A 23,378-nucleotide genomic window follows, 5' to 3' on the forward strand; every position below is an offset into this window, starting at 1 on the left:
GTTGGCCACCCGTGTACTGAATCTGTCCTAAACATATATTCTCAGGACGTTCTGAGGATGTAAATGTGCTATCTGGGTAATATTCAGAAGCTACAAACCTATCGATGAAAATATGCATGAAATCAAGGTTGGTACAGTATCAAATTTATTTTAGTTAAATTCTGAATCCAAACTAAACCAAACACAATAAATGGAGTATGATCAATTTATTGCAAAACATATTTAAATAAACAGCAATATATTTTATAGATCGCTACCCATATACACGCGGCAGAGAGTCCACGTGGACTAATTAATTATTAATTTTAATTTTAAGATTATTTTGAAATCGGTGATTTTTGCAAATCTTAAAAATTGTCTGCATTCATTGGACAAAAGACACTAAGTACATTTTAATAATCCAAAAATTATAAAAAAACCCATAGTCTATAAACGAAAAATATAAAATCTTTTTTCTAGTCCAATCTAATATAAATAAATGTAAAAATTGTCTATATCTATGTGGCGGATTCATCTCTCCAAAAAAATATCCTATACCGGGTGCGTCTCAAAAGTGGCTCACCCCCTATAACTTTTTTATTTTTTCAGATAAAACAACGATATTTGGTATGTTAGTATAAGACATAAATTGAGATTGATTGACGTATTTAATTGTTTTCGGTCACTTCCGGTTTCACCGGAAATGACTACAACTTTTGATTTTTAAATAACACCCTCGGTATTTTTTTACTTTATTCGATAGAAAATGACACTCTGAATCGAATGACATATCATATGTCAACTTTTGACATGTTCATTTGAAATTGTAACATGCGGTTCATAACGACAATTTGACTCAAAATACCAAGTGTGTGGTATCAAATTATTTGTAAAAAAATGCTTTTTCCAAATATGCTAATGAGCCACCCTCGTTCCATTTGAAAAAAATGAGATATGATTAAAAATACGATTTGGGCATCTTTTAACCGGCCAGGACAAGACACCAAAAACATTAGACGATCAAATCTATTTTTCCAAGGCTCCTTGATTAAAAATTAATGTTTTTAAAACAGCCATGGCACTCTAGATTGAAATTTAAACTAAAATTTGTTTTTGAGTGAGTAGTCAAAAATTGACATATGATATGTCATTCGATTCAGAGTGTCATTTTCTATCGAATATAGTAAAAAAATACCGAGGGCGCCATTTACAAATCAAAAGTTGTAGTCATTTCCAGTGAAACCGGAAGTGACCGAAAACAATTGAATACCTCAATCAATCCCAATTTATGTCATATACTAACATACCAAATCTCGTTGTTTTATCTGAAAAAATAGAAAAGTTATAGGGGGTGAGCCACTTTTGAGACGCACCCGGTATAGGTATTTCGCCACTGCAAGAAAATCTACAAAATAAAATAGTTATTTTTTTGTAAACACTGCTGGCGTTAATCCAACGGAAACTAATAATTATCCGCAGTTAACAAATTTGCCTAACGAACAAAAAAATGCTTAACGTTTCGGAAAGTTTATCTCTTTCCGTCGTCGGAAGCAAAAAAAATACAAAAAATAAAGAAAAAGAACTATTTAAAATATTTAAATACAACTATTCGAGAACACTTTAGTTTTTTTTAAACAGATACGTCTACAAAAATCGTTGACGTTCTGTTAAAATGACATTATATCAAGTTAAACTTCAAAATTAACAATTACTACGTGATAACAAGTAGCATAGATAAATGCAACAAGTTTAGATTGGAAAGCCCGTAAACATTTTGGGTCGCGAAATTATTTTGGGTCGCGACCGTTATACGCGATCTGGCGCTGCTATAGCGGTCGCTAAGAACAACGGCAAACAAAAACTGAAATAATTTTCTCTTGTCAAAGTCACAATCTTCAACAATCATAATAATCTTTCAAAATCCAAATCGCTCTCAAGAAATTCCGAAAAGTGTTTATAGCGTCCATTTTCAAAGTAATAATTGCTATCTTGTGAGTTTAATTCAAGTTTTATTTACTCCAACCGGTGATAATTGCGAAAAAGTGGCATGAAAAACTTAAAAAGCTGTGCTGTGAACTGTGAACTGCAAAAACCATCGTGGATCGTGGCTATGGATCGTGGCATAACGTCGGTTTCCAATGTTTCATAGGTATTTCATACATGCGTCCTTATATAAAATAAAGTTTCTTGTATGCAAAACACTGTCTTTTATTTATAAAATTAAAAGAAAATAATAATAAATTTGAATAATCAATATTTGGCGATATAATTCCGGAAAAAGCCGAGCCGCTCCGAAATTTTCAAAAGTTTTGGGTCGCGACCGTTGCAAGAATAGCGCCAAATAGTGTTTACATTGTCCTTATGGGCACTTTCCAATCTAAACTTGTTTCATTTATCTATGACAAGTAGTTATAAGGTAAAACCAAAAAGCTTCAAACTTTCTGTATGACTATTTTTAATTTGTTTTTAATTTTTACGTATGTTATGTTCTTTAAAATCAAAGAAGCGATTGCCATACATTTCTAACATCTACAGATGCATGAGCAATACATTTATTTTTATTAGATTGCATTAAAAAAAGCCTCTTTTATTTTTCTTTTAGAGGCTATCGGTTCTTTCATTATAATTTTGGCTTTCTTAAAATCTATTCTGTGCCCTGTGTCCCATGAATGCTGACAAATTTTAGATTTGTGAAAGTCGCCCTTTTTTTGAGGGTCTAATTAATTCGAACTATTTGTTAAATTCTTAAATTATACGAATATGCTCATTGATTATTGGTTTGAAATAAATATAACAAAGTCCTCAAAATAGATAGACCTATCGATGAAAATATGCATGAAAATTTACTTCCTAGCACACAACCAGAAGATATTGGTACCCAGGTACAGTATTAAGTTAATTATAATGCTTTTCTTAGATTTAAATCAAATGTTTTTTTGGTGTTGACCAAGGCCATGTCGTGACATATCAACGGCTTTGAATTTTTACTCCCATCGCGCGTAAAGATGTTCCACATAAATGTATTTTTTAAGGCATAAGTAAATTATGTCCAATTAATTTATGTTCGCGACAAAAATGCATTCTAAGTCCACGGAATATTGGGACATCCTGGATATTTTTACTAAAACGAGAAAGAATAGAAAAAAACAAACAATATACAAGAAATCAATTGACTAAAAAACGACAAAATAAATAAACAAAATCCCCAAGCCTTAAAAACCGAATCAAAGGGGTTCAGGCAAATAGTCCGGAATGATCCAGGATCTGTATCCTTATTGGGACACTTCAGAGATTATGTTTTGAAATGGGAAAGGACCGAGATAAAGAGAATCGGGACTCGCTCACCTGGAATAGTTGTCCGTTTACTGTTTCAGCTTGCCTTAGACCCCCGATATATCCCTTATTTACTTGTTTATCTGATTCCCGTCATACTAATTCTCCGAAGAATTTTAAATAGTTAATAGTTATTTTTTATACAAGACGATAAAATTGTATTTAACGAAAATGCAATTTTATCGTCGTGTATAAAACAATATTTTTTTTCCATAGCAGGCTACGTTTTAAAAAAATATTCGGAAATTATTATTTCAAGGAATTTATTCCGAGTAGAAAAAATATTGCGCTGGGTTGGCGTTGGTTTCTATGTAATTTGACAAATAAATAAAGCTGTCTCTTTGGTTGTCAGTTTTGAGTCAATATTTTTTAATTCTCTTTCGTGTCGATTGCTGATTGAATTGGAGCCAGAAATGGCTCAAAACGAAATAAGTAAATTACCAACAGATATTCAGGCTAAGGCGACAAACGCCATATCCAACTTCCATTTAAATCCCGAATAATTTATGAAAAGGAATACAAAAATTTTCAAAAATGGAAGCAATTAAAAACGTGCGAAAAGAAATAAAGTTTTTAACCTAACCTCGCTGTTAAAGTATCATTTAAAGTACTATTTTATCTACCATTTTTGATAGATATAAGTTGCAGTTGCTTTGAAAAAAAAGTATAAAGCGTAATTAAAACCACTAATTGTGAGGTTCTCAATGAAGCTAAAGTCAACAGAAATAACCAAACAAAACCTGTTTTCTTTTTTATTCTGTCCATTTGACTCTCCAAACCCACCGACCTATTTATCTCCGGATCTAAACCCCCTACAGATACCGATCGCAGGTACCAGATAAACGGTCCGCCCTCGGCCATGATCGTAAATCACACCGGAAACAGCCGACCGGAGCGGACTCCGGAAACCGGAACAGGACCGCAACATTTTTTCCGGGCGGGAAGTCTGGGAAACTGAGAGCGCCATTTAAATTTAAAACGGTTGACGCTGATTGTATAGGGGTTTGAAACACTTCGGTTGATATTTTGACAGATTTAGAGAGGGTATAGGAAATCCATGTATAGAGAAATCTATTAAGTTAAATTTTAAATAAGTTAAGTTTAAAGTTTAACTTAAATTTATAAAAAATTAAAAATTCGTTTAAAACTAGAGGCTCCCTCTTTCAAGGAGAGAAGAGAGAGAGAGAGAGAGAGAGAGAGAGAGAGAGAGAGAGAGAGAGAGAGAGAGAGAGAGAGAGAGAGAAGAGAGACATAAACAAGCCCACGAATAAACAAGCCCAGCAACAAGTCCACAAATGACGCTATGTTTTCCCTCCTTAATAAAGTTTACTCCAGCCTCTGTGGTTTTTCTAAGGTGTTCGACTGTGTAAATCATAAGATCCTAATTAATAAACTGCAGCACTATGGGTTCAGGGGAACATCTATCGAATTGTTTAAGTCGTATCTGAGCAACAGAAGTCAACTTGTGAGGGTGGATACCACGTTGTCTTCTAGCAAGCCAATAGAATGTGGAGTACCACAAGGCTCAGTACTAAGCCCTATTTTGTTTCTTCTTTTTATTAACGACATTGCTAACATAAACATCAGTGGTAAAATATGTCTTTTTGCGGACGACACTAGCTTCACTTGGAGCAACAAGGACGTCACGCCACTTCATAGGATTATATCAAATGACTTAATCACCATTAAATCTTGGTGCGATTCGAACCTCCTGAGTCTCAACATTTCTAAAACTAAAGCTTTGTCGTATAAAAACTCGCTGCAGCCTTTTGTACTTAACAACACCACCATTGACGTCGTAAAATCTGTAAAATTCTTAGGGCTTGATGTAGACAATTCTCTAAAATGGGACATGCATATGGACGCTTTGTCGAAAAAATTGAGCTCTGCCTGTTTTGCATTAAGATCTGTTTCTAAGGAGCTTAACTTGTCAGTGGCTAGAAATGTTTATTATGTACTTTTTGAGTCGCACCTCAGATATGCCCTTCCATTCTGGGGTACGTGTTGTGCGACTCAATTTGACCGCATTTTCTGGCTCCAGAAGACAGCTGTTCGATATTCACTGGGACTAAACAGCAGAACTCATTGCCAAGACTTTTTTAAAAATTAAAAATATGAACTCTTCCTTCCTTATTTATATTTGAATCCGTTTGCCTAATACGTAAGCATGTATCAGCTTCTCAAGAAAGGCCATCTCACACTTATCCATTCAGGAAGGCGGAGCAAGATCTTTATCTACCTACCACACGCTCAGAGTTAGTTAAAAGTTCAATATTATACAACTCGAAAAAAAATCACCTCCCATTTGAAATCAAATCCATAACATCATTTTCTTCATTTCGCAAAGCATTGAGATCTTATTTACTAGACAAGGCTTTGTACGCCGTAAATGACTTATATTTTGATTTGATCTTGTAAACACTGCTCTAATATTTGCTATTACTATATTTACTATAAATATAGTATATATTTTTGAATCTTATTTTTATTCTTTGACATTGTAAACATTTATAAATGTTTATTTTAAACAATAAGACTGACAATGTAATTTGTATACTTGTTTTGTATTCTCTTTTGTTTGTTTACTTTACCTTTGTCTAGAAATTGTAAAAATTTTTGACAATAAAGGCATTTATTTATTTATATAAACCGAAAGGATTGTCCACAAGAAACCCAAAAAAACTAAAAACTAAATGCCAAATACTAAAGTTTATAGAAAACTTAGTTTACGAGTTGAAGTTGATATAATTATATGCAGTTTGCTAAAAAATTCATGAAAATAGAGCTAAAATTACAAAATTATAACAAACTGAGTGTATAAAACGTAATATAAAAGTTAAAAACAAACTCAATAATTCTCAAACTGCGTTCGAAAATTTGTTAGCAAATGTATTATAACGCTACAACGACTCGCGAATCTCGATAAATGAAATAAAGGAAAACATCAAACAAGCATAACCTGGAAAAGAAAATTCGTAGCCAAATTTTTCCTCTTTAATCTTGTTTTCTTTTCCACTTCGGTAACAATCAAGCGTTAGAAAATTTTCGCGAAAACTCTGCAAACACTGGGATGTTATTCTAACTTATTTCTAAATTTGAGGTTATTTTTTTAGCTTGTTTATGACAACTAGTATAGATTATATTATATTTTTGAAAAACTCATAAAAAGGCAAATAAAATAAAATAATAATATGCAAGGTATCCCATTTAAGGAAAACATAAGTTTGAGTCACGAATGCTAGCTCCCAGCGAAAAACTGGCGACGCCACTGAATTGTACCTTGTAAGTAATTATACAGTATGATCGAAAAAAAAAACGGCGTCCAGTAGGCTTGGAAATGACGATCGGTAACAATCCCTATTAAATTTTACATAAATATAAAAAGACAGCGATCTTCATTTCACAGCCATTGCTGACGCCGCACTCGTTGAATTTGACACTTAATGTCAGTTTAATAATATTTTTTCCATAGCAACTGTTAAAATTGCCTTATATCTATCAAAAATAGCAAATAACATAGTACTTTAACCGCAAGAGTAGATTAAATAATGATACTTTAACAGCGAGGATAGGTTAAAAACTTTCTTTCTTCTCGCACGTTTTTTAATTGCCTCCATTTTTGAAAATTTTTGTATTCCTTTTCATCAGTTATTCGGGATTTAAGTGGAAGTAGTTTGGATATGGCGTTTGTCGCCTCAGCCTGAATATCTGTTGGTAATTTAATTATCTCGTTTTGAGCCATTTTTGGCTCCAATTCAATCAGCAATCGACACGAAAAAGAGAATTAAAAAATACTGACTCAAAACTGACAACTAAAGAAACAGCTTTATTTATTTGTCAAATTACATAGAAACCAACGCCAACCCAGCACAATATTTTTTCTAATCGTAATAAATTCTATAGCGTTTTTTTTTTTAACATTACCACTGCGAACGGCAGCTTTTCGTTGGTAGAGCAGTCGTGGATAAGGTATTTCACTGGAAAGAAACTAATTAACAATAATAAATCGAAAATACAAATATTGGACGCCAGGCATGAACAGAGAAAGAAAACACAGTTGTTTATTACTTAAAACTAGTGACTGTATTCATTCATGATGTATTCTGATGGTAAATAGCATTGTACAATTTTAATAATTATTATAGTGATTATATGTCGAGTAAAAGCTATGTATGTAAATAATATATAATATGTTCTATGAAAAGACTATGGAAAAATACAATGCGTGTAAAGTTATAGAAAAATATGAAAGGTAGCATTACTTTATTTCATTTGTTAAATTTTATGCGATGTTAAATTTGAGATGTTGCAACCCGTAGATTCTAGAATCTATGTTTGGTTATTCATCTGTTAAAATAGCGCAATAATAATATCTATAGAAAGTAATACTATTACAAGACGTAATGTAATGAAACCTAAGATCTAAATCATATTGTAACTACTAAATCGACATAAATGTTCTTAATAATCTAACCACTAAACATAGTCTGTACGATATTATTTAAAATGTACGTTATTATGTTAAGACTGAAAATCGACTGAAAACTAGAACTTAAATCTACACTTAGCTGTTCTTTATGCAATCATGCTTCAAACAGTAACAGCGTGAGGTGGGCTCGCATCTCTGTACTGTCTCTCGGCTATCCTGTTGGCCAATACAACAAAAGAGGCCAGAATGAGGACACCATGAATCAATACAGCCGTAACTATTGACTAGGCTTAGAAATGGGAAAGAAGCAGCATGGGGCTCAAGCTACATCCACGCTGGGGCACTCTATAGATAAGATAAACATGGGACACTCGTCCACAGGACATCCGTATAGGACCCTAAAAATACGAAACTCGTGTTTAAACCCTACCAAGGTGTAATAAACACAATAAACCTACCTCGAACCACTTCCGAGGACTCAATAATAAACAAAGAAACCGTCCCTTCCTCCATGTAACATTCTGGAGGACAAAAGAAAAGGAACGCCAACGTGCCAGCAAAATACAAATTCAAGTCAAGTTGGGACATCCAAAACTCTACCCTAAAAATATTCAATAATAATAACGAATCTAATAAAGATAATATCTCATCTTTACCTGTAGCTTCGAAATAGCAGCTGATTCAAATTATACAGCAAGATTTAAATAATTGCAATTTCTCTAAGCAGGGCTCTGAAGGTGACCGCAGAGCGGCAAAAGCAAAAGCGAGTCCACAGCGCAGAGAGCCATGGCAGGGAGCGAACCTTGAAGCGATGTTGACAGCGCCTCCACAGAGCAGCCAAACGATAACAGGGTTGTGGACTAGAGAACGTAAAAATTACGCCAAGCGCGTCAAATAAATTATCCGGCCTGAACGATAGGGAATCCGGTGATGATACGCCAGACATCATATATCATATACAACGACATCCCATACAGCACATCAAATCACATTTACGATGTGTTTACATTATTAGATGTAGACACAGGGTGACACAATTCCCCCGATGTAAATATGCTACGTTTACACATTGTAGTTCAACACGTATGCACAAAGGTTAAATGTCCGCCTCACAATGGAGCCACAGTATAGCATTTACGTATACACAAAGTAAGGGATACACAGTGTGCCGTAGGATACACAGTGCTTGTGTATTACGTTTAAACTCTGTTTACACATTGCAGTTGTGACTAGCGCGTGTATACGTTTGTATTTTGCTTCGTATATACATCTTGTGCTAGATAAAACTACTTCTTATGAACGAATTTAGGAAATAATACAAGTTTTGATGCCTAACTTTTCGTTCTTTTAAGAAATATTTATTCAATGATACCAATTATATCTTTTTAGAACGAAAATTAGGAAGGCAAAACTTTGTATTTTCCAAAAGTATCTCGATCGTAAGTTCAAGAGAAGTAGCCTTAAAATTGTTTCATTTTTGTTTTGTATTAAATGTACCATTTTTCTTCCATAAAATGGATTAAGTGGTTAAAAAATAAAATTCTTATATTTCTTTATATCATGGAACGCAATAGCGCAAATAACACAATAATAATAATTATTTACACTGCAGAAACCAGAAGTAAGAAAACACTGTAAAAGAACAGAATTTGTATCAAAATTATTAAAAATATAAGTACCTAGTATAACAACATACTAAAATGGTAAACACTGGTATATCGCCACGATTTGGTGGACCTCGTTTAGTCATTTTTTTCTCCTCTTTTCCCTCCAAGCAGTTGGTTTATTAGCATACTCATTCATCGAGCACTCTGTTGGACTTTGTTGTATTTTATTTCCAGATTAACAATCTCATCAATATTTTATATGAAACTGGTTATTGAATATTAACATATCTGTATATTGATCCATCAATAACTTACCGAATATCAGTGTAAGAAGTTCTTTGAAGTGTTTAAATCTTTCTTTCTCTGGTCCATTTAGATTTTTATTATTTCCAAATTAAAAAAAAATATATTGCAGAGCTAACTCAGCTACCTCTTTATCATTATACGAGAATATTTGGAGTTTTCATTCATTGGAGTCAAAATTTGGTAAATTGGGTATCGAGTAAGGGAAGAGTTGCTGCTAAAATATTAACAATACTCTTAGGAAGGTGTAACAAGGTAATTAAAAACTTGTACTTACCTTAAAATCTCTTTTAAACTACACACAAACAGAACATTTATATAGAGCTTCCGAATGAATAAAACAATAATGGCTGCTAACACATACCACTCCCAGAAAGGAGAAAGGAGAGAGGATACATAAGATACACCTGGTCGGTGTGTCTACGCTGAGGCTAACCGCGCGTGCGCACACCGTCATTTCATGCTAGAATGTAGACACAACAGTACACTATTACAAAGTGTCTATATAGATATTTATATTATGTGTTTACGTCACATTTTTACAAGGTGTGTACTATAGGCACAACTATGATACGAAGTACCACACATACATATGACTTATACATTGTATGTCTCATATACCGACGTCATATTTCGTCATTTTAATAATTATTTGTTACGTTACAAAAAACTCTTTAGAATCTTGAGTGCATACGGTATACAACTAGTAAACACTGTATCACACAATTCTATCAATATAAACCTGCGTGTATCTCATATGTATATGTTAGAACTAGATGAATACTTAGGTTCACTTTAACATATTTTGTTTCTCATATGTCTCCCTTGTAGAAACGTAATTTCATTTGGACATGCTATATGGGATGTAACGAACTAAAAACGTTACAATTCCTTGAAATAATAATTTCTGAATATTTTTTAAAACGTAATTCGCTATGGAAAAAGGTATTGTTTTGCACACGACAATAAAATTGCATTATCGTACCATTTTATCGTCTTGTATAAAAAATAACTATTTATATTGTCAATCACGTCGCAGAAATTAATACTTTTGTAACGTTTGAAAAAAAAAACATATTTTCACTGTGCTGTATCTTAATAATTAGATGTAAAGACATCCTCCCTCCACCTGAAAAATGAAAGAAAACCCCGAGAACCTTTCTCAATACTTCGACTAAACTTGAAAAATATCCGCAACTATGCGAAAAATAGGCAGAGGCCGAGAAGACGGGATAAAAGTCCTTATTTTCCGCTAGTTTTCCTTGTTTTTGGCGCGGCTCCACTTTTTCGCAACTTATGCAAAATCGGCGAGCTTTTCATTTCATCAGCGCGTCCTCGAGAAACGCCATGACGCGACAAAAAAAACGCCGCCTAGTGAGCCGCGGAGTTGAAAGCTTAAAAGTGTCGCTGGAGACGAGGCCTTAGCGTGTAATGAGGGCTCGTTGTAATTCCACCCGATAAGCACTATTCGGTTTTAATTATACCGGGTGTAAACAAAAAAGTGCTAAATTAAGGGTTTTTAATTTAAATTAGGTACGGAAAATGTGTGGGGATTCCATTGAAAATTTAACTTTTATTTCTTGTATTATTTTATTGCACTGGTATATTACAGACATCGGTCACCCAACAACGTTGGATTAGTTACAAAAAATAGTTAGCTCCTTACCTTGGGTATTAAAATAAATGTAAACGTTGTTGTAACGTTGTGCCGACGTTGAACTAGTACTACAACAATGTAAAAGCTTCTGCGACGTCGAATAAACGTTGTCTTCTAACCTTTTTTGCTTAAGTGATCTTTAGGTGATTCGGACAACGTAGTTAAAATGTTGGGCAATAAAGAGTTTTCCGACGTCACTTTCAGGACCTATTCCAACGTTATGCAAACGTCGTCTGTTTTACTAATTCCAACGTTGTTTAGATTTCCTTATTCTTACGTTGGTAGGACGTCGAGCCACTACCTTTTTGCAACTGTATTGAACCATAACCTTAAATCTTAAATTTTCACTTCATTGTTCTGTTCAGTTCAGTGCTGTTTTTGTTTTTATAAAAAAAACTTAAATAAAATGGGACATAAGAAAGGTACATATAAAACTAAATTTAAATATACATCGACATATTACCGATACTTTATCCACTACCTCGTTTATTTAGAATATAGAGGGCGGCACAAGCTAGACTCTAGGATGACTATATTAGGCAATCTTGCGACTAGTATACTACCTGTTAAGGCCGAACTGCGACATTAGTAGTCCAGTATGCAACTACTCGAACTACTCCATCTTAATCTCCAAAACAACAAAGTGAAAGCCGCCATGTTGTTGAATAAGAAAATGTTTCGTTCCTAAAATAGCAATTCCTGCTTTTTGAATACATTAACTTGAAATATTTGACCCTAAACAACACGCGGAAACATTTTTTGCGATTGCAAATAAATTATTCTCATTTTACTAAGCCCATTAGTATTTTTCAAAGTAGAAACAATACATTTATCAATAAAGTTGTTTGCGTTTAACTTTTTTGCCGTGGGTAACGAGTTACAGAGTCGGTTAAAGTGTTAATAATTATGATCTTCAAACATCCTCCATACTTAAATACTTTTGTTTTGTTTTCCTTTACTGCCATCTGGCATATGTCTCTAACTAAATCATAAAAATAATATTTTTACTATAATTATCCCAATTTAGGATAAAACGCGACTTAGACGCCATATTATTATAGTTTTGTATTTCTCTGAATTAGGATTTTAAACAACGTTGCAGTTTGTACTAAATTAGGCTGCTAGCCAACGTCGGTATCCAACGTCGTTTCGACCCAAAAATGATTCTCCAAACTATTGCAGACTAGGGTTGGCACGAGGTTGTGCCGACGTTGCGCCCCGACGTTTGGTCGCGTGACACAACGTTGTCCCGATGCTGCTTGGGCAGTCTCACTTGATCGGTCATAATACAATTATAATTTTAAATTTAATCTTACATGTTTAAGTATTATTTATTGTAAAAAACAAAATTTTTGTTATAATTAACAAAAACAATAACGATAAAAGACTTATAGAACTATTTACAAACGATTTATAACTAAGAATTTATTTTGAATTTTAGCGCGTCAACTGCACTGGTATATTTATAACTGCCCCCTGTAGGCCACGGCCGCCGGCTTTTATACCGGCAGGTAAAGAACTCTAGAATTGTCCATAGATCGTCCAGTGGGACTCGATTCTTCTCGAACGAATGAATCATTGCGGTGTCTATGCGATGTTAAGGTCATCCGAGGGCGGGCCATATTGTGAGGTTAGGTCGAGTCCACACCGGCCCGCAACAATACAATTATAATTTTAAATTTAATCTTACATGTTTTATTTATTTGTTGTAAAAAATAAAATTTTGTTATAATATATACCGGGTGCGCCTCGAAGTGGCTCATCCCTATAACTTCTTTATTTTTTCAGTTAAATAAATGAGATTTGGTATGTTAGTATATGACATAAATTAGGATTGATTGACGTGTTCAATTATTTTTGGTAACTTCCTGTTTCACCGGAAATGACTACAACTTTTGATTTTTAAATGGCACCCTCGGTATATTTCGACTTTATTCGATAGAAAATGACACTCCGAGTTGAATGACATACCATATGTCTACTTTCGACATTTTCATTTAAAAAAATCGTATTTTAAATTTCAATCTAGAGTGCCATGGCTGTATTAAAAACTTGGAAATATAGATTTGATCGTCTAATGTTTTTCATGTCTTGTCCTGGCTGGTTAAAAGATATCCAAATTGTATTTTTAATCATATCTCAATTTTTTCTAATGGAACAAGGGTGGCTCGTTAGCATATTTAAAAAAAGCATATTTTTACGTATAATTAGGTACCACACACTAGGTATTTCGAGTCCAATTGTCGTTATGAGCCGCATCACGGTGGGGTATTAGCATGAAAAAGGTGATCGAAATTCGAAAAAGCAAATGTGTTTAAGATTTCCCAAAAAGATATAAATGATAAGTTAAATGTCTGCAATGAATGGCGTTGATATGGGTGTGTTTAGTTGCATTCATTTGTTTCAACCAAACGTCAAAGTTGTTACTTCTCACAGATAAGAGGTAAATGGCTAAATTTTATGTTTAAAATTAGAAATTGTTGTTGTTCTTGTGCTCCTTTTACGGTTATATTATTGTTTTGATTGAAAATGGCTTAGCAAGCTGCAGGTATGTATTCTACAAAAACATATTATTTATTTTGATATTCTCGATACTAACGATTTTTTTGCAACTAAAAGTTAGGCGTTCAGAAAATTTGATTAGATTTGTGACATTTTTATTATACTTAGAGATTTAGTTGCGTATTTCGAAGAATTCAGCATATTGTCTATATACGTTTTATTTAGTAAACATTGGGCTTTCGTACAGTAAAATAAAATATTGCGACTTTTTGCGACTTCGCTGATAAAATGAGAAAAACATTCTTGGTTTCCTCTAATTTACAAACCAGTGATATACTAATGCGAGGTGTAAACCGCGATGGCATTGTTGTGTACAAAGCGATCGCATTAGTGCCATTAGCAGTATAGCACAATTTGGCATTATTAGCGGCTTTAGTGGTATGGGCATTGGTCGCGGATCAGTCGTAGCATTAGTATAGTCTATAAAATGAATAACTTTAAATTTTGACCGTTATTTTTTACCAACATGGCAAATATAAAATCCCTCTATCAAAAAAGTTACTGATATTCTTTAAGTATTCTTTAAATTGAGTGCCTGAACGAATCAGATAGGTAACTCTTTTTACTTACGTGAAATAGAAAAGGAAAATAATAAAACAAGTGACAGTTCTTCCTCTTCTTGCAAAAATCAACACGAAATGGCATAATTGTCAAAAGTAAAATGTCATCAGCTTTTGACATTTCTAAATATCAGACCAATGCCGTCTGTAATAGAACAGCCTTGGAGCGAGATTTATGACGTCACGCTAATTAGATACGGATTAATAAATATGTTGTAGAATACATGGAAAACATAATTATTCCTCGTATTTTGGTTTGTATTTAAAAATGATATAGTTTACATGAAATATACATAATATACAGTTAATAAATATAATATATATACCTATTTATAGTAATAAATACTTTGGCAAATAAACTATGAACCATACAAATGCAGCAAATGTTTTACAATATACAAATAATGACTAGGTACATAAGATAATGGGTAAAATGTAAAATATATTTTAAATTTTGGGGTTTGAAATTCGATCTAATTTAACAAAAAACATTCAATATATACTAATAGTAATGTATTATTATTTGCATTCACAAAATTTATATGTACATATATTTTGCAAGTATCAATGTTCGAAAAATTATATTTACAAATAATACAATATCATAGAAAAAAATGCGTCAGCGATGGCTATGAAATAAAGATAGCTGTCATTTTATAATGTAAAATTATTCTAAAATTTTTGAGTTTCTTGGGATTTAGGTTCGGGAAAAACGCTGAATAAGTTTTCATTTGGTTTTTCATTATTTTTTTTTGGTTAAAAAAAAACGTTTCGGCTAACATTATAGCCTTCATCAGTGTTGTGTCATATAAAAAAAAATAGTGTCGAATATAATTCAAAAAATTGCATATAAAATATTCACACCACAAACCACATAATGTTTACTGCAATTAATAAACTAATATAAACTTGTCAACAGATGACCACATATTTTTTTAAAATTATTATTCTTAACACTAAAACTATCTACATTGACTATGGAGTGCGATTCAGCCATAGTCAAATACAAGGAATAATTATGTTAGCGTGACGTCATAAATCTCGCTCCGAGGCTGTTCTATTAGAGACGGCATTGCGTCAGCATGGTCGCAAGTTGCTAACCTAATAAAATTAACACTAGAAAAGCCCGTGGGAACTATCAAATTCAAAGTTATTCGTTTTACAGACTATAGTATTAGTTGCGATATTACTATAGTCTGTCCAACGAGAAGATCCTTGACAGTGATAGATGTGTCTGTCATTTTAATTTCAAAGTAGTTTATTTTATTTTACAAAGAAATAAGTTGGTACAACTGGAACGCAAGTAACTTCAAAATATTGTGAAAAAAACTGTATAAAACTAAAAAAATGTAATCGAGTTATTTTATTTAATAAAAACGGTATGTGTTAATACAAAACAAACAAAAACAAGACACCACATACCAAAAAATATAAAAAAGAACTATTTCTTACTTTCAAGCTTTATGAAACTTCCCGCATTTATGATTATATTTATCAATATAACTTATGTACAAATACAAATTTGTAATATTCCGCAATAAAACAACATAAATAAAACAAACTATTTTATTAATAATAACACTTACCAAATTTTATACCTCACAGGTTGATTAATTAACTTTAATCTTAATTTTTCTACACCAGTACCTTTTGACATTATTTTTCTGCAGTACTAAAATCCATTATTTACCTATCGTGTGATGTCGATATTTTACAGCTACTCCAGTTTTTAGTATGTGTTTAGTATGGTCCTTCTACCATATTCGAGATGCACTTATCTACGACGAGATGGTATACGAACTTTATTGATAGTAACTTTATTGGTGTACCTGTATAAGACTTTCTGCCTGGGCAGCAAGTATTAACCATAAACTGTGCTCTGGGTTCTACAGTTAATTTTCACTCGATTTTTCCTCCACTTGACTTCAAAAGACACAAATCACACGTAATAACACGAATCAAAATGCATCATCTTCCAAAACGCAGGGTATTTGACAAAAGTTGTCACAAAATTATAACCTATAATTTAGCAAGACTTTGACAAACGTCAAAAATCTAAAGAGCGAGTTCATACGCATCGGCGTCCGTTTGTCGTTCATCGTTCCGTCAAACCAATAAAATTGAAATACGATCTGTCATTTTTGAAATAAACCAATAAAACTGGTTAAAAACAACAAGTGACGATGCATGACGAATTTATATTTAAACCCATCCATAGTTAACTTAAAAATTATTAGAAACTTTTTTTAGTTAAATAAATAGATTGGTATGGGACGTCATCTGCTTTTCTTCTGTCATCGTCTGTCGAAATCTTACCTGAGAAAAAAAACAGAGTATACTGGCATTAGCGGCATTGACCGTGGAAACACTGGAACAGTGATTTTTCTTTCTTTTTTTTTAGAATCGACGAATTATCCTTTATTTTGTTCATATTATTTCCTCTTTAATTGAAAATAGCAATAATTTATATAGGGTCTACATAAAAAAATTTCGATCAACTATCGGTGTACCCCACTGTGCGCATGTTAGAATTTCAAATTAACCGTACGCGAAAAAAGATTGACATATCATATGCCATTCCATTCAGAGTGTCATTTTCTATCGAATAAATTAGAAATATACCGAGGTTGCCATTTAAAAATCAAAAGTTTTAGTAATTTCCGGTAAAACAGGAAGTGACCAAAAACAATTGAATACGTCAATTAATCCTAATTTGTCATATACTAACACACCAAATCTCGTTTTTTGAGCCACTTTTGAGACGCACCCGGTATAATGAACAATTTTTTACCGATTCTGTAACAAATCTGTTCATATTGAATCTTGCGATACAAATATAACCACCATCCATCAAATAAATAATCTTAATAGTTCATTAGCTAAAGATACAAGGCTTAATCATATAAATTGTTGTTTTGCAGCATCGAAAAGCCAACCAGAAGAACCATTCATCATTTCGGAGATAAGGAGGGGATCGATAGCCCACAGGACGGGTACTTTACATGCCGGAGATAGGTTGTTAGCCATAGACAATAGACCATTAGATCATTTAAGGTAGCCCCAAACAGCTATAGATCAAAATCTGAATTTAATTATATCTTTTTTGTGGTACATTTCAGTTTGGAGTCCGCTTTTGAGATTCTGCAAACGTCGTCCAATGACATTGTTACGCTCAAGGTCGAGAAAACTGAAACAGAAAACGCCAACTTGTTTTTGGATAGTGTTGTGTATACAGTGGAGCTTCACAGGTAAGTTAGTGCATGTTGAAATAGGAAATATTTACGTTAAATTTAAGAAAATTGAGATAGAACTTCCAACTCTACATATTAAATATAGGACATAGGACCAAACTCTACATATACATACCGGAAAAGTCTAGGGATATTACAATTTTATCCAGTCATTGTCAGTAATTTTATTATTTGCATTTCTGATATAATAAAATTAAAATAAACAAATAGTTTACAGGACGTATTGGAAATAAAAATGCGAAATTTACCGAATTTTTCAAATTTACCTTGATTTTTATTGAACTCAAAAAAATAGACTACATAATAAAAATAGACTTGTTTTTTATTCTAAACTGTGAACTAAAAAAAAAAGATAAAACCATTTTTACTTAATAAAGGGTATGGCCTCCTCTACTGTTCATTACAGCCCTACATCGTCTCTCCATACTCCTGATGAGGTTGTCGATCTCTTCTTGATGTACAGCTTGCCACGCTGCATTCACGGCCCGAACCAGATCCCTACGAGTTTCACGATGCATACCCATTCTCAAAATTCTACTTTGGACCGCGTCCCATACGTGCTCGATGGGGTTACGGTTAGGAGATTGTGCCGGCCAGGGTAAGATGGTTAACTGATGAGCATTGATAAACTCACTTACCACTCTAGCTGTATGAGGCCGTGCATTGTCATGCATGAGAATGAAGTTTCTCCCAAAATCATTAGCATATGGTAACACGACAGGCTCAAGAATTAAATCACGATATGTGATTCCTGTTAGAAACATTTCAAGAAAAACGAGATCGGTTTTTCGGCCTAACTGGACTCCTCCCCAGACCATAACTGTTGCACCTTGATAAGGGTGCACTTCCTGAACATGATCCAACCGAATAAGATTTCCCGGTTCTCTCCATACCCTAAGCCTTCTCGAATCCGGATGAATTCCAAAGCGTGACTCATCCGTGAAGAGAACATTGGCCCATTGTTCATTCAACCAGTGAACATGATCTTGAGCCCACAAATATCGTACCTCTCGATTTCCTCTCGTTAAGGGTTGAGCTCTCCAGGGGCGTCTGCTTCTTAAGATGACCTCTCTTAATCTATTGCGAATAGTGTCAGGACTAACGGTTACATTATGTGTTTCCTGGAGAATTAAACTAAGCTCTGGTGCTGTAAGGGTCGGTCGGCGTCGAGCATTTAATTGTAAAAAATTATCTTGCTGAGTGGTAGTAATGCGATGTCGCCCTGTGTGCCTTTCAGCAACATCACCACTCTCACGGTAGCGTGCACTTAATCGCGATATTACAGTTTGCGTTGTTTTTAATGCTCTAGCTACGTCGATTTTGTGCATTCCAGCTTCGAGCATACCCATGGCCCTTAGCAATTCGTCTCTGTTAAGATTTCTACGCTCCATAATGTCGTTTAATACTAAACAGAGTTATTTGAATGAATTCTGGCCAGTTATCATAAAAACATATCCAGTACAGGTTAAATTCGAACAATTGATGCTAGGTGCTTTTTATACATTTGACAAAAAAGGCACAAACACTTCTGCAAATATCCCAAATTTAGAAATAACTAGTGTGACTACTTCGTTTCAATCGAAGTAGAAAGAATCGGCCTACAAATATGTGGTTGTTTATTCAAAACATTTATTTTTAACTTTAATAAAATGATATCCCTAGATTTTTCCGGTGTGTGTATATACTGATATATTTTTACTTTTAGATATGGCGGTCCTTTAGGTATAACAATATCAGGTAGTGAAGACTGTGGGGATCCCATAGTTTTGTCCAGGTTAACTGAAGGTTAGTATATGTGATATTAAGTTTATAGTTAATAATAAAACACCTTGTATCTAAAAAAATTAAAATTCCCTACTTCCTGCGGTATAACAGGTGTTTTTAAAAAATATGTCTAATTTGAGCAGTGGCTTTAAGAGGAAATTGGAGTTATTTTCAATGCAAATGTTGCCTATTTCTCTAATTATACTAGTGTGTTTATTTTGGGTGCAAATAAAATTAGTAAATAAAGAAGGAAATTAATTATGGTTTAATGACTTTAACGTTAACATCATTACTAAAAATGAAAATTAACATTTCTTTAGGTGGTTTGGCTGAAAAAACTGGCGCTCTTCACATGGGCGACAGGATTCTGGCAATTAACGGTGAAAATCTGGATCGCAGACCACTATCAGACGCAATCAGGTTGCTTCAGACATCTGGAGACAGAGTCCAGTTGAAAATAGCAAGGAACCTCAAAAATGGTACGTGAAAAACGGATAAGGCAAATGCAGTGATTGTTATTTTATTTTTATATCTTGAAGCATATTTCATGGATACACCAATATAAATTTTTAAACAGCAACCAAACCAATTTGGAACAAAGTTTATCTTTCCAAATATTCTTTATATCTCTACTAATATATCGGTGTTTGGCTAGTAAATAAATGAGCAGATCCTGATGACACACCTTTGATATACATGGAAAAACTCAGTAAAATTATAATATATGTTTTCTTTCCAACGTCAAACTCGCTATTTTTTTTGTCAAGATATATATTGCACCGCTATACTATGTACCCTAACGACTTTTCCAGACTCTGCACTAATGGAAGAGCCCAGATGCAGCTATTCCAGCCCGGGATTGATGAGTGTGGACAGTGCCATCCACAGCTGGGACAGCAGCAATACCGGCGACCCACAAAACGAAAACACATCAGGTATAGAGGTCATTTATATTATCCATAATTAATCTTATTACAAACTATAAACAGTAAGTAAACTAAAAAATTCTGCTATAAAATATAAAATTATATTCTCCTTAAGAATAATATAATTGACTTTATCTTAAAGTATTTATTTTATTATTATTGTTTTATAAAATTGGCCACAGTAATACTGGGTGCTTCTCAAAAGTGTCTCACCCCCTATAACTTTTTTATTTTTTCAGTTAAAAAAAACGAGATTAGGTATGTTAGTATATGACATAAATTAGGATTGAGTGACGTATTCACTTATTTTTAGTCACTTCCTGTTTCATCGGAAATGACTACAACTTTTGATTTTTGAATAACACCTTCGGTATTTTTTTAAATTATTCGATAGAAAATGACATTCTGAATAGAATGACAAATCATATGTCAATTTTGACATTTTTGCATATGGTTTATTTGAAATTATACCTTGCGGTTTGTAACGAAAATTTGACTCAAAATAACAAGTGTGTGGTATCAAATTATTCGTAAAAAAATGCTTTTTCCAAATATACTAATGAGCGACCCTCGTTCCATTTGAAAAAATTGAGATATGATTAAAAATACGATTTGAGCATTTTCTAACTGGCTAAGACAAGACACTTAAAACATTAGACGATCAAATCTATTTTTACAAGGCTCTTTGATTAAGAATTAGTGTTTTTAACATAGTCATGGCACTCTAAATTGAATTTTAAAATACATTTTTTTATTAAGCGAGAATGTCAAAAGTTGACATATGATATGTCATTCTATTCAGAATGTCATTTTCTATCGAATTATGTAAAAAAATACCGAGGGTGTCATTTAAAAATCAAAAGTTGTAGTCATTTCCGGTAAAACAGGAAGTGACCAAAAACAATTGAATACGTCAATCAATCCTAATTTATGTCATATACTAAAATACCAAATCTTGTTTTTTAACTGAAAATGTATGTAGAATTCATATCACAGTTACTAAGAAATAAGGATAAGGAAAAGTGTCTCATAGTCCAAACAATTATGAAAAATATCTGAACTGTTGTCTCTTAATGATATTAAAAATAAAAGGGTTAAAATCTAAATTCCATTAACAAAATTGATCTTAAAATAAAATAAATTTAAAATTATTTTTCTTGTAAATATATTAATCTTTTTATTATTTATAAGAAATGTGTCTCATAGTCCCAATAATTATGAAAATTATTATTTGCCGTTAATTAAATATTCAAAAATTGTGCGTGTTGCATATTCCCTCAGACAAATTATGTAAATAAACAACAGTACAAAACAGTGCCTTACAATACAAAACGAAGTTACTGAAGATATACACACCAGGTGTAAAGGAAAAAATGCTAGGTTGCTATTTATTTAATAAAAAAAATTACTAACAAAGATCGCACATTATTATTATAAAAAGTAATAATAGTAATATAAAAAGTAATATAATGATGAAGTAATAAATTATAGCAATAATTCTGGTTTGTATATATTTTGCTGTATTTATGTTGTGTCAAAAAAATCTACTATACATATACATATACAGGGTGTTTCAAAACAAATGCGAAAAACTTTAGGGGGTGATTCCTTGTTCAAAATAAAGGGTAGTTTGTTTTATAAAGGTTGGGTCAAAAGTCAACCATTAGGGAGATATCGCGGTACAAAGATGGCGGAAAAATAATGTTTTTATTTTTTATCTTGAAAACGAAAAGAGATAGACTAATGAAATTTTATGGAAGCATTACTGTTATGAAAACACACTTTCAGGTAATTTTTTTACTTTTTTAAAATGAGTGGAAGGGGTTGAAATAAACTACCCCTATCATTCTTGTTAACGAAATTAAAAGAAAAATCTTATCAAACACATGCAAATGCTTTAATTTGGATAGTTTAGTTTGTTTATAAACTTTTTACCTCTTGTGTTTTTTGATAAAACTCACCGATTGGAAATTAAAAATAAAATGTAAAGCATTACATGTCAGGACAAAAACATTTTTAGATTAAGAATCTAGTGATAATGACGATAATAATAATCATCTAGATAATAACGTATTGCAGTAGAGTAATGTCAAATAAAATAATATTAGGAACATCCTAAACAGTAACAGCGGCCGACTAGATTTTTTCCTAAAAAAATTACAGCAGCCCACTAGATTCTTTATCAGAAAATGTTTTTGTCCTGACATGTAATGCTTTACATTTTATTTTTTAATTTCAAATCGGTGAGTTTTATCAAAAAAATACAAGAGATAAAAAAGTTTCTAAACAAACTAAACTATCCAAATTAATTTTTTTGCATGTATTTGATAAGATTTTTCTTTAAATTTCGTTAACAAGAATGATAGGGGTAGTTTATTTCAACCCCTTCCACTCATTTTAAAAAAGCGAAAAAATTACCAGAAAGTGTGTTTTCATAACAGTAATGCTTCCATAAAATTTTATTAGTCTATCTCTTTTCCAACGTTTATGAAGCAAACTACCCTTTATTTTGAACAAGGAATCACCCCCTGAGGTTTTTCGCATTTGTTTTGAAACACCCTGTATAGACGTACTATTGTCGTAAGAAAAATAATCTTCAATATTTTCTAAAAAATACTTATTATTGCAGAATTAAAAGACATCGAAAGTGTTTTGAGTGAACCTCTATCCTATCAAGACCACATACACGATCAAGACAAGGATCTGACACTGACGAAAAACAGAAAAAGGAACTCAGAACTTCAATACTACTCAGACACAGAGGAAATGTTCTGTCCAAGTCCACTACCTTTACCCAACTACAATTTCGGAAACACCATGAAGTAAGACCTAAATTTATTTGTTTCAAAGTAATTGTTAAAGTTACTTATTAACTGTTAAAGTTACTTGAGATTTACTTAAGTTATAGCTTAAATATACAGAGTGTTTAAAAAATAATCTAATATAATAAAATGTAAATTGTAGAAAAAAATGTAATCAAAAATCTCTACTAGCCTATAATTAATAA

General features: G+C 32.7%; 1 protein-coding gene across 3 annotated transcripts in view; it reads left to right on the forward strand.

Annotated features, from left to right (window-relative positions):
- Nucleotides 1-23,378, forward strand: part of LOC115877712 (glutamate receptor-interacting protein 2) — a 291,983-nt gene that overhangs the window by 258,533 nt on the left and 10,072 nt on the right. For all 3 annotated transcript variants that reach the window (XM_030893991.1, XM_030893989.1, XM_030893990.1), the window contains 6 exons: nt 17,352-17,484; nt 17,550-17,678; nt 19,387-19,466; nt 19,766-19,924; nt 20,258-20,380; nt 23,001-23,193. In XM_030893991.1, the coding sequence (XP_030749851.1) occupies nt 17,352-17,484; nt 17,550-17,678; nt 19,387-19,466; nt 19,766-19,924; nt 20,258-20,380; nt 23,001-23,193 (817 nt within the window). The remainder of the gene's footprint in view (nt 1-17,351; nt 17,485-17,549; nt 17,679-19,386; nt 19,467-19,765; nt 19,925-20,257; nt 20,381-23,000; nt 23,194-23,378) is intronic.

Source organism: Sitophilus oryzae, unplaced genomic scaffold, assembly GCF_002938485.1.
Source record: "Sitophilus oryzae breed Bouriz unplaced genomic scaffold, Soryzae_2.0 scaffold_1498_pilon_pilon, whole genome shotgun sequence".
In the NCBI taxonomy this organism is placed as follows: Eukaryota; Metazoa; Arthropoda; class Insecta; order Coleoptera; family Curculionidae; genus Sitophilus; species Sitophilus oryzae.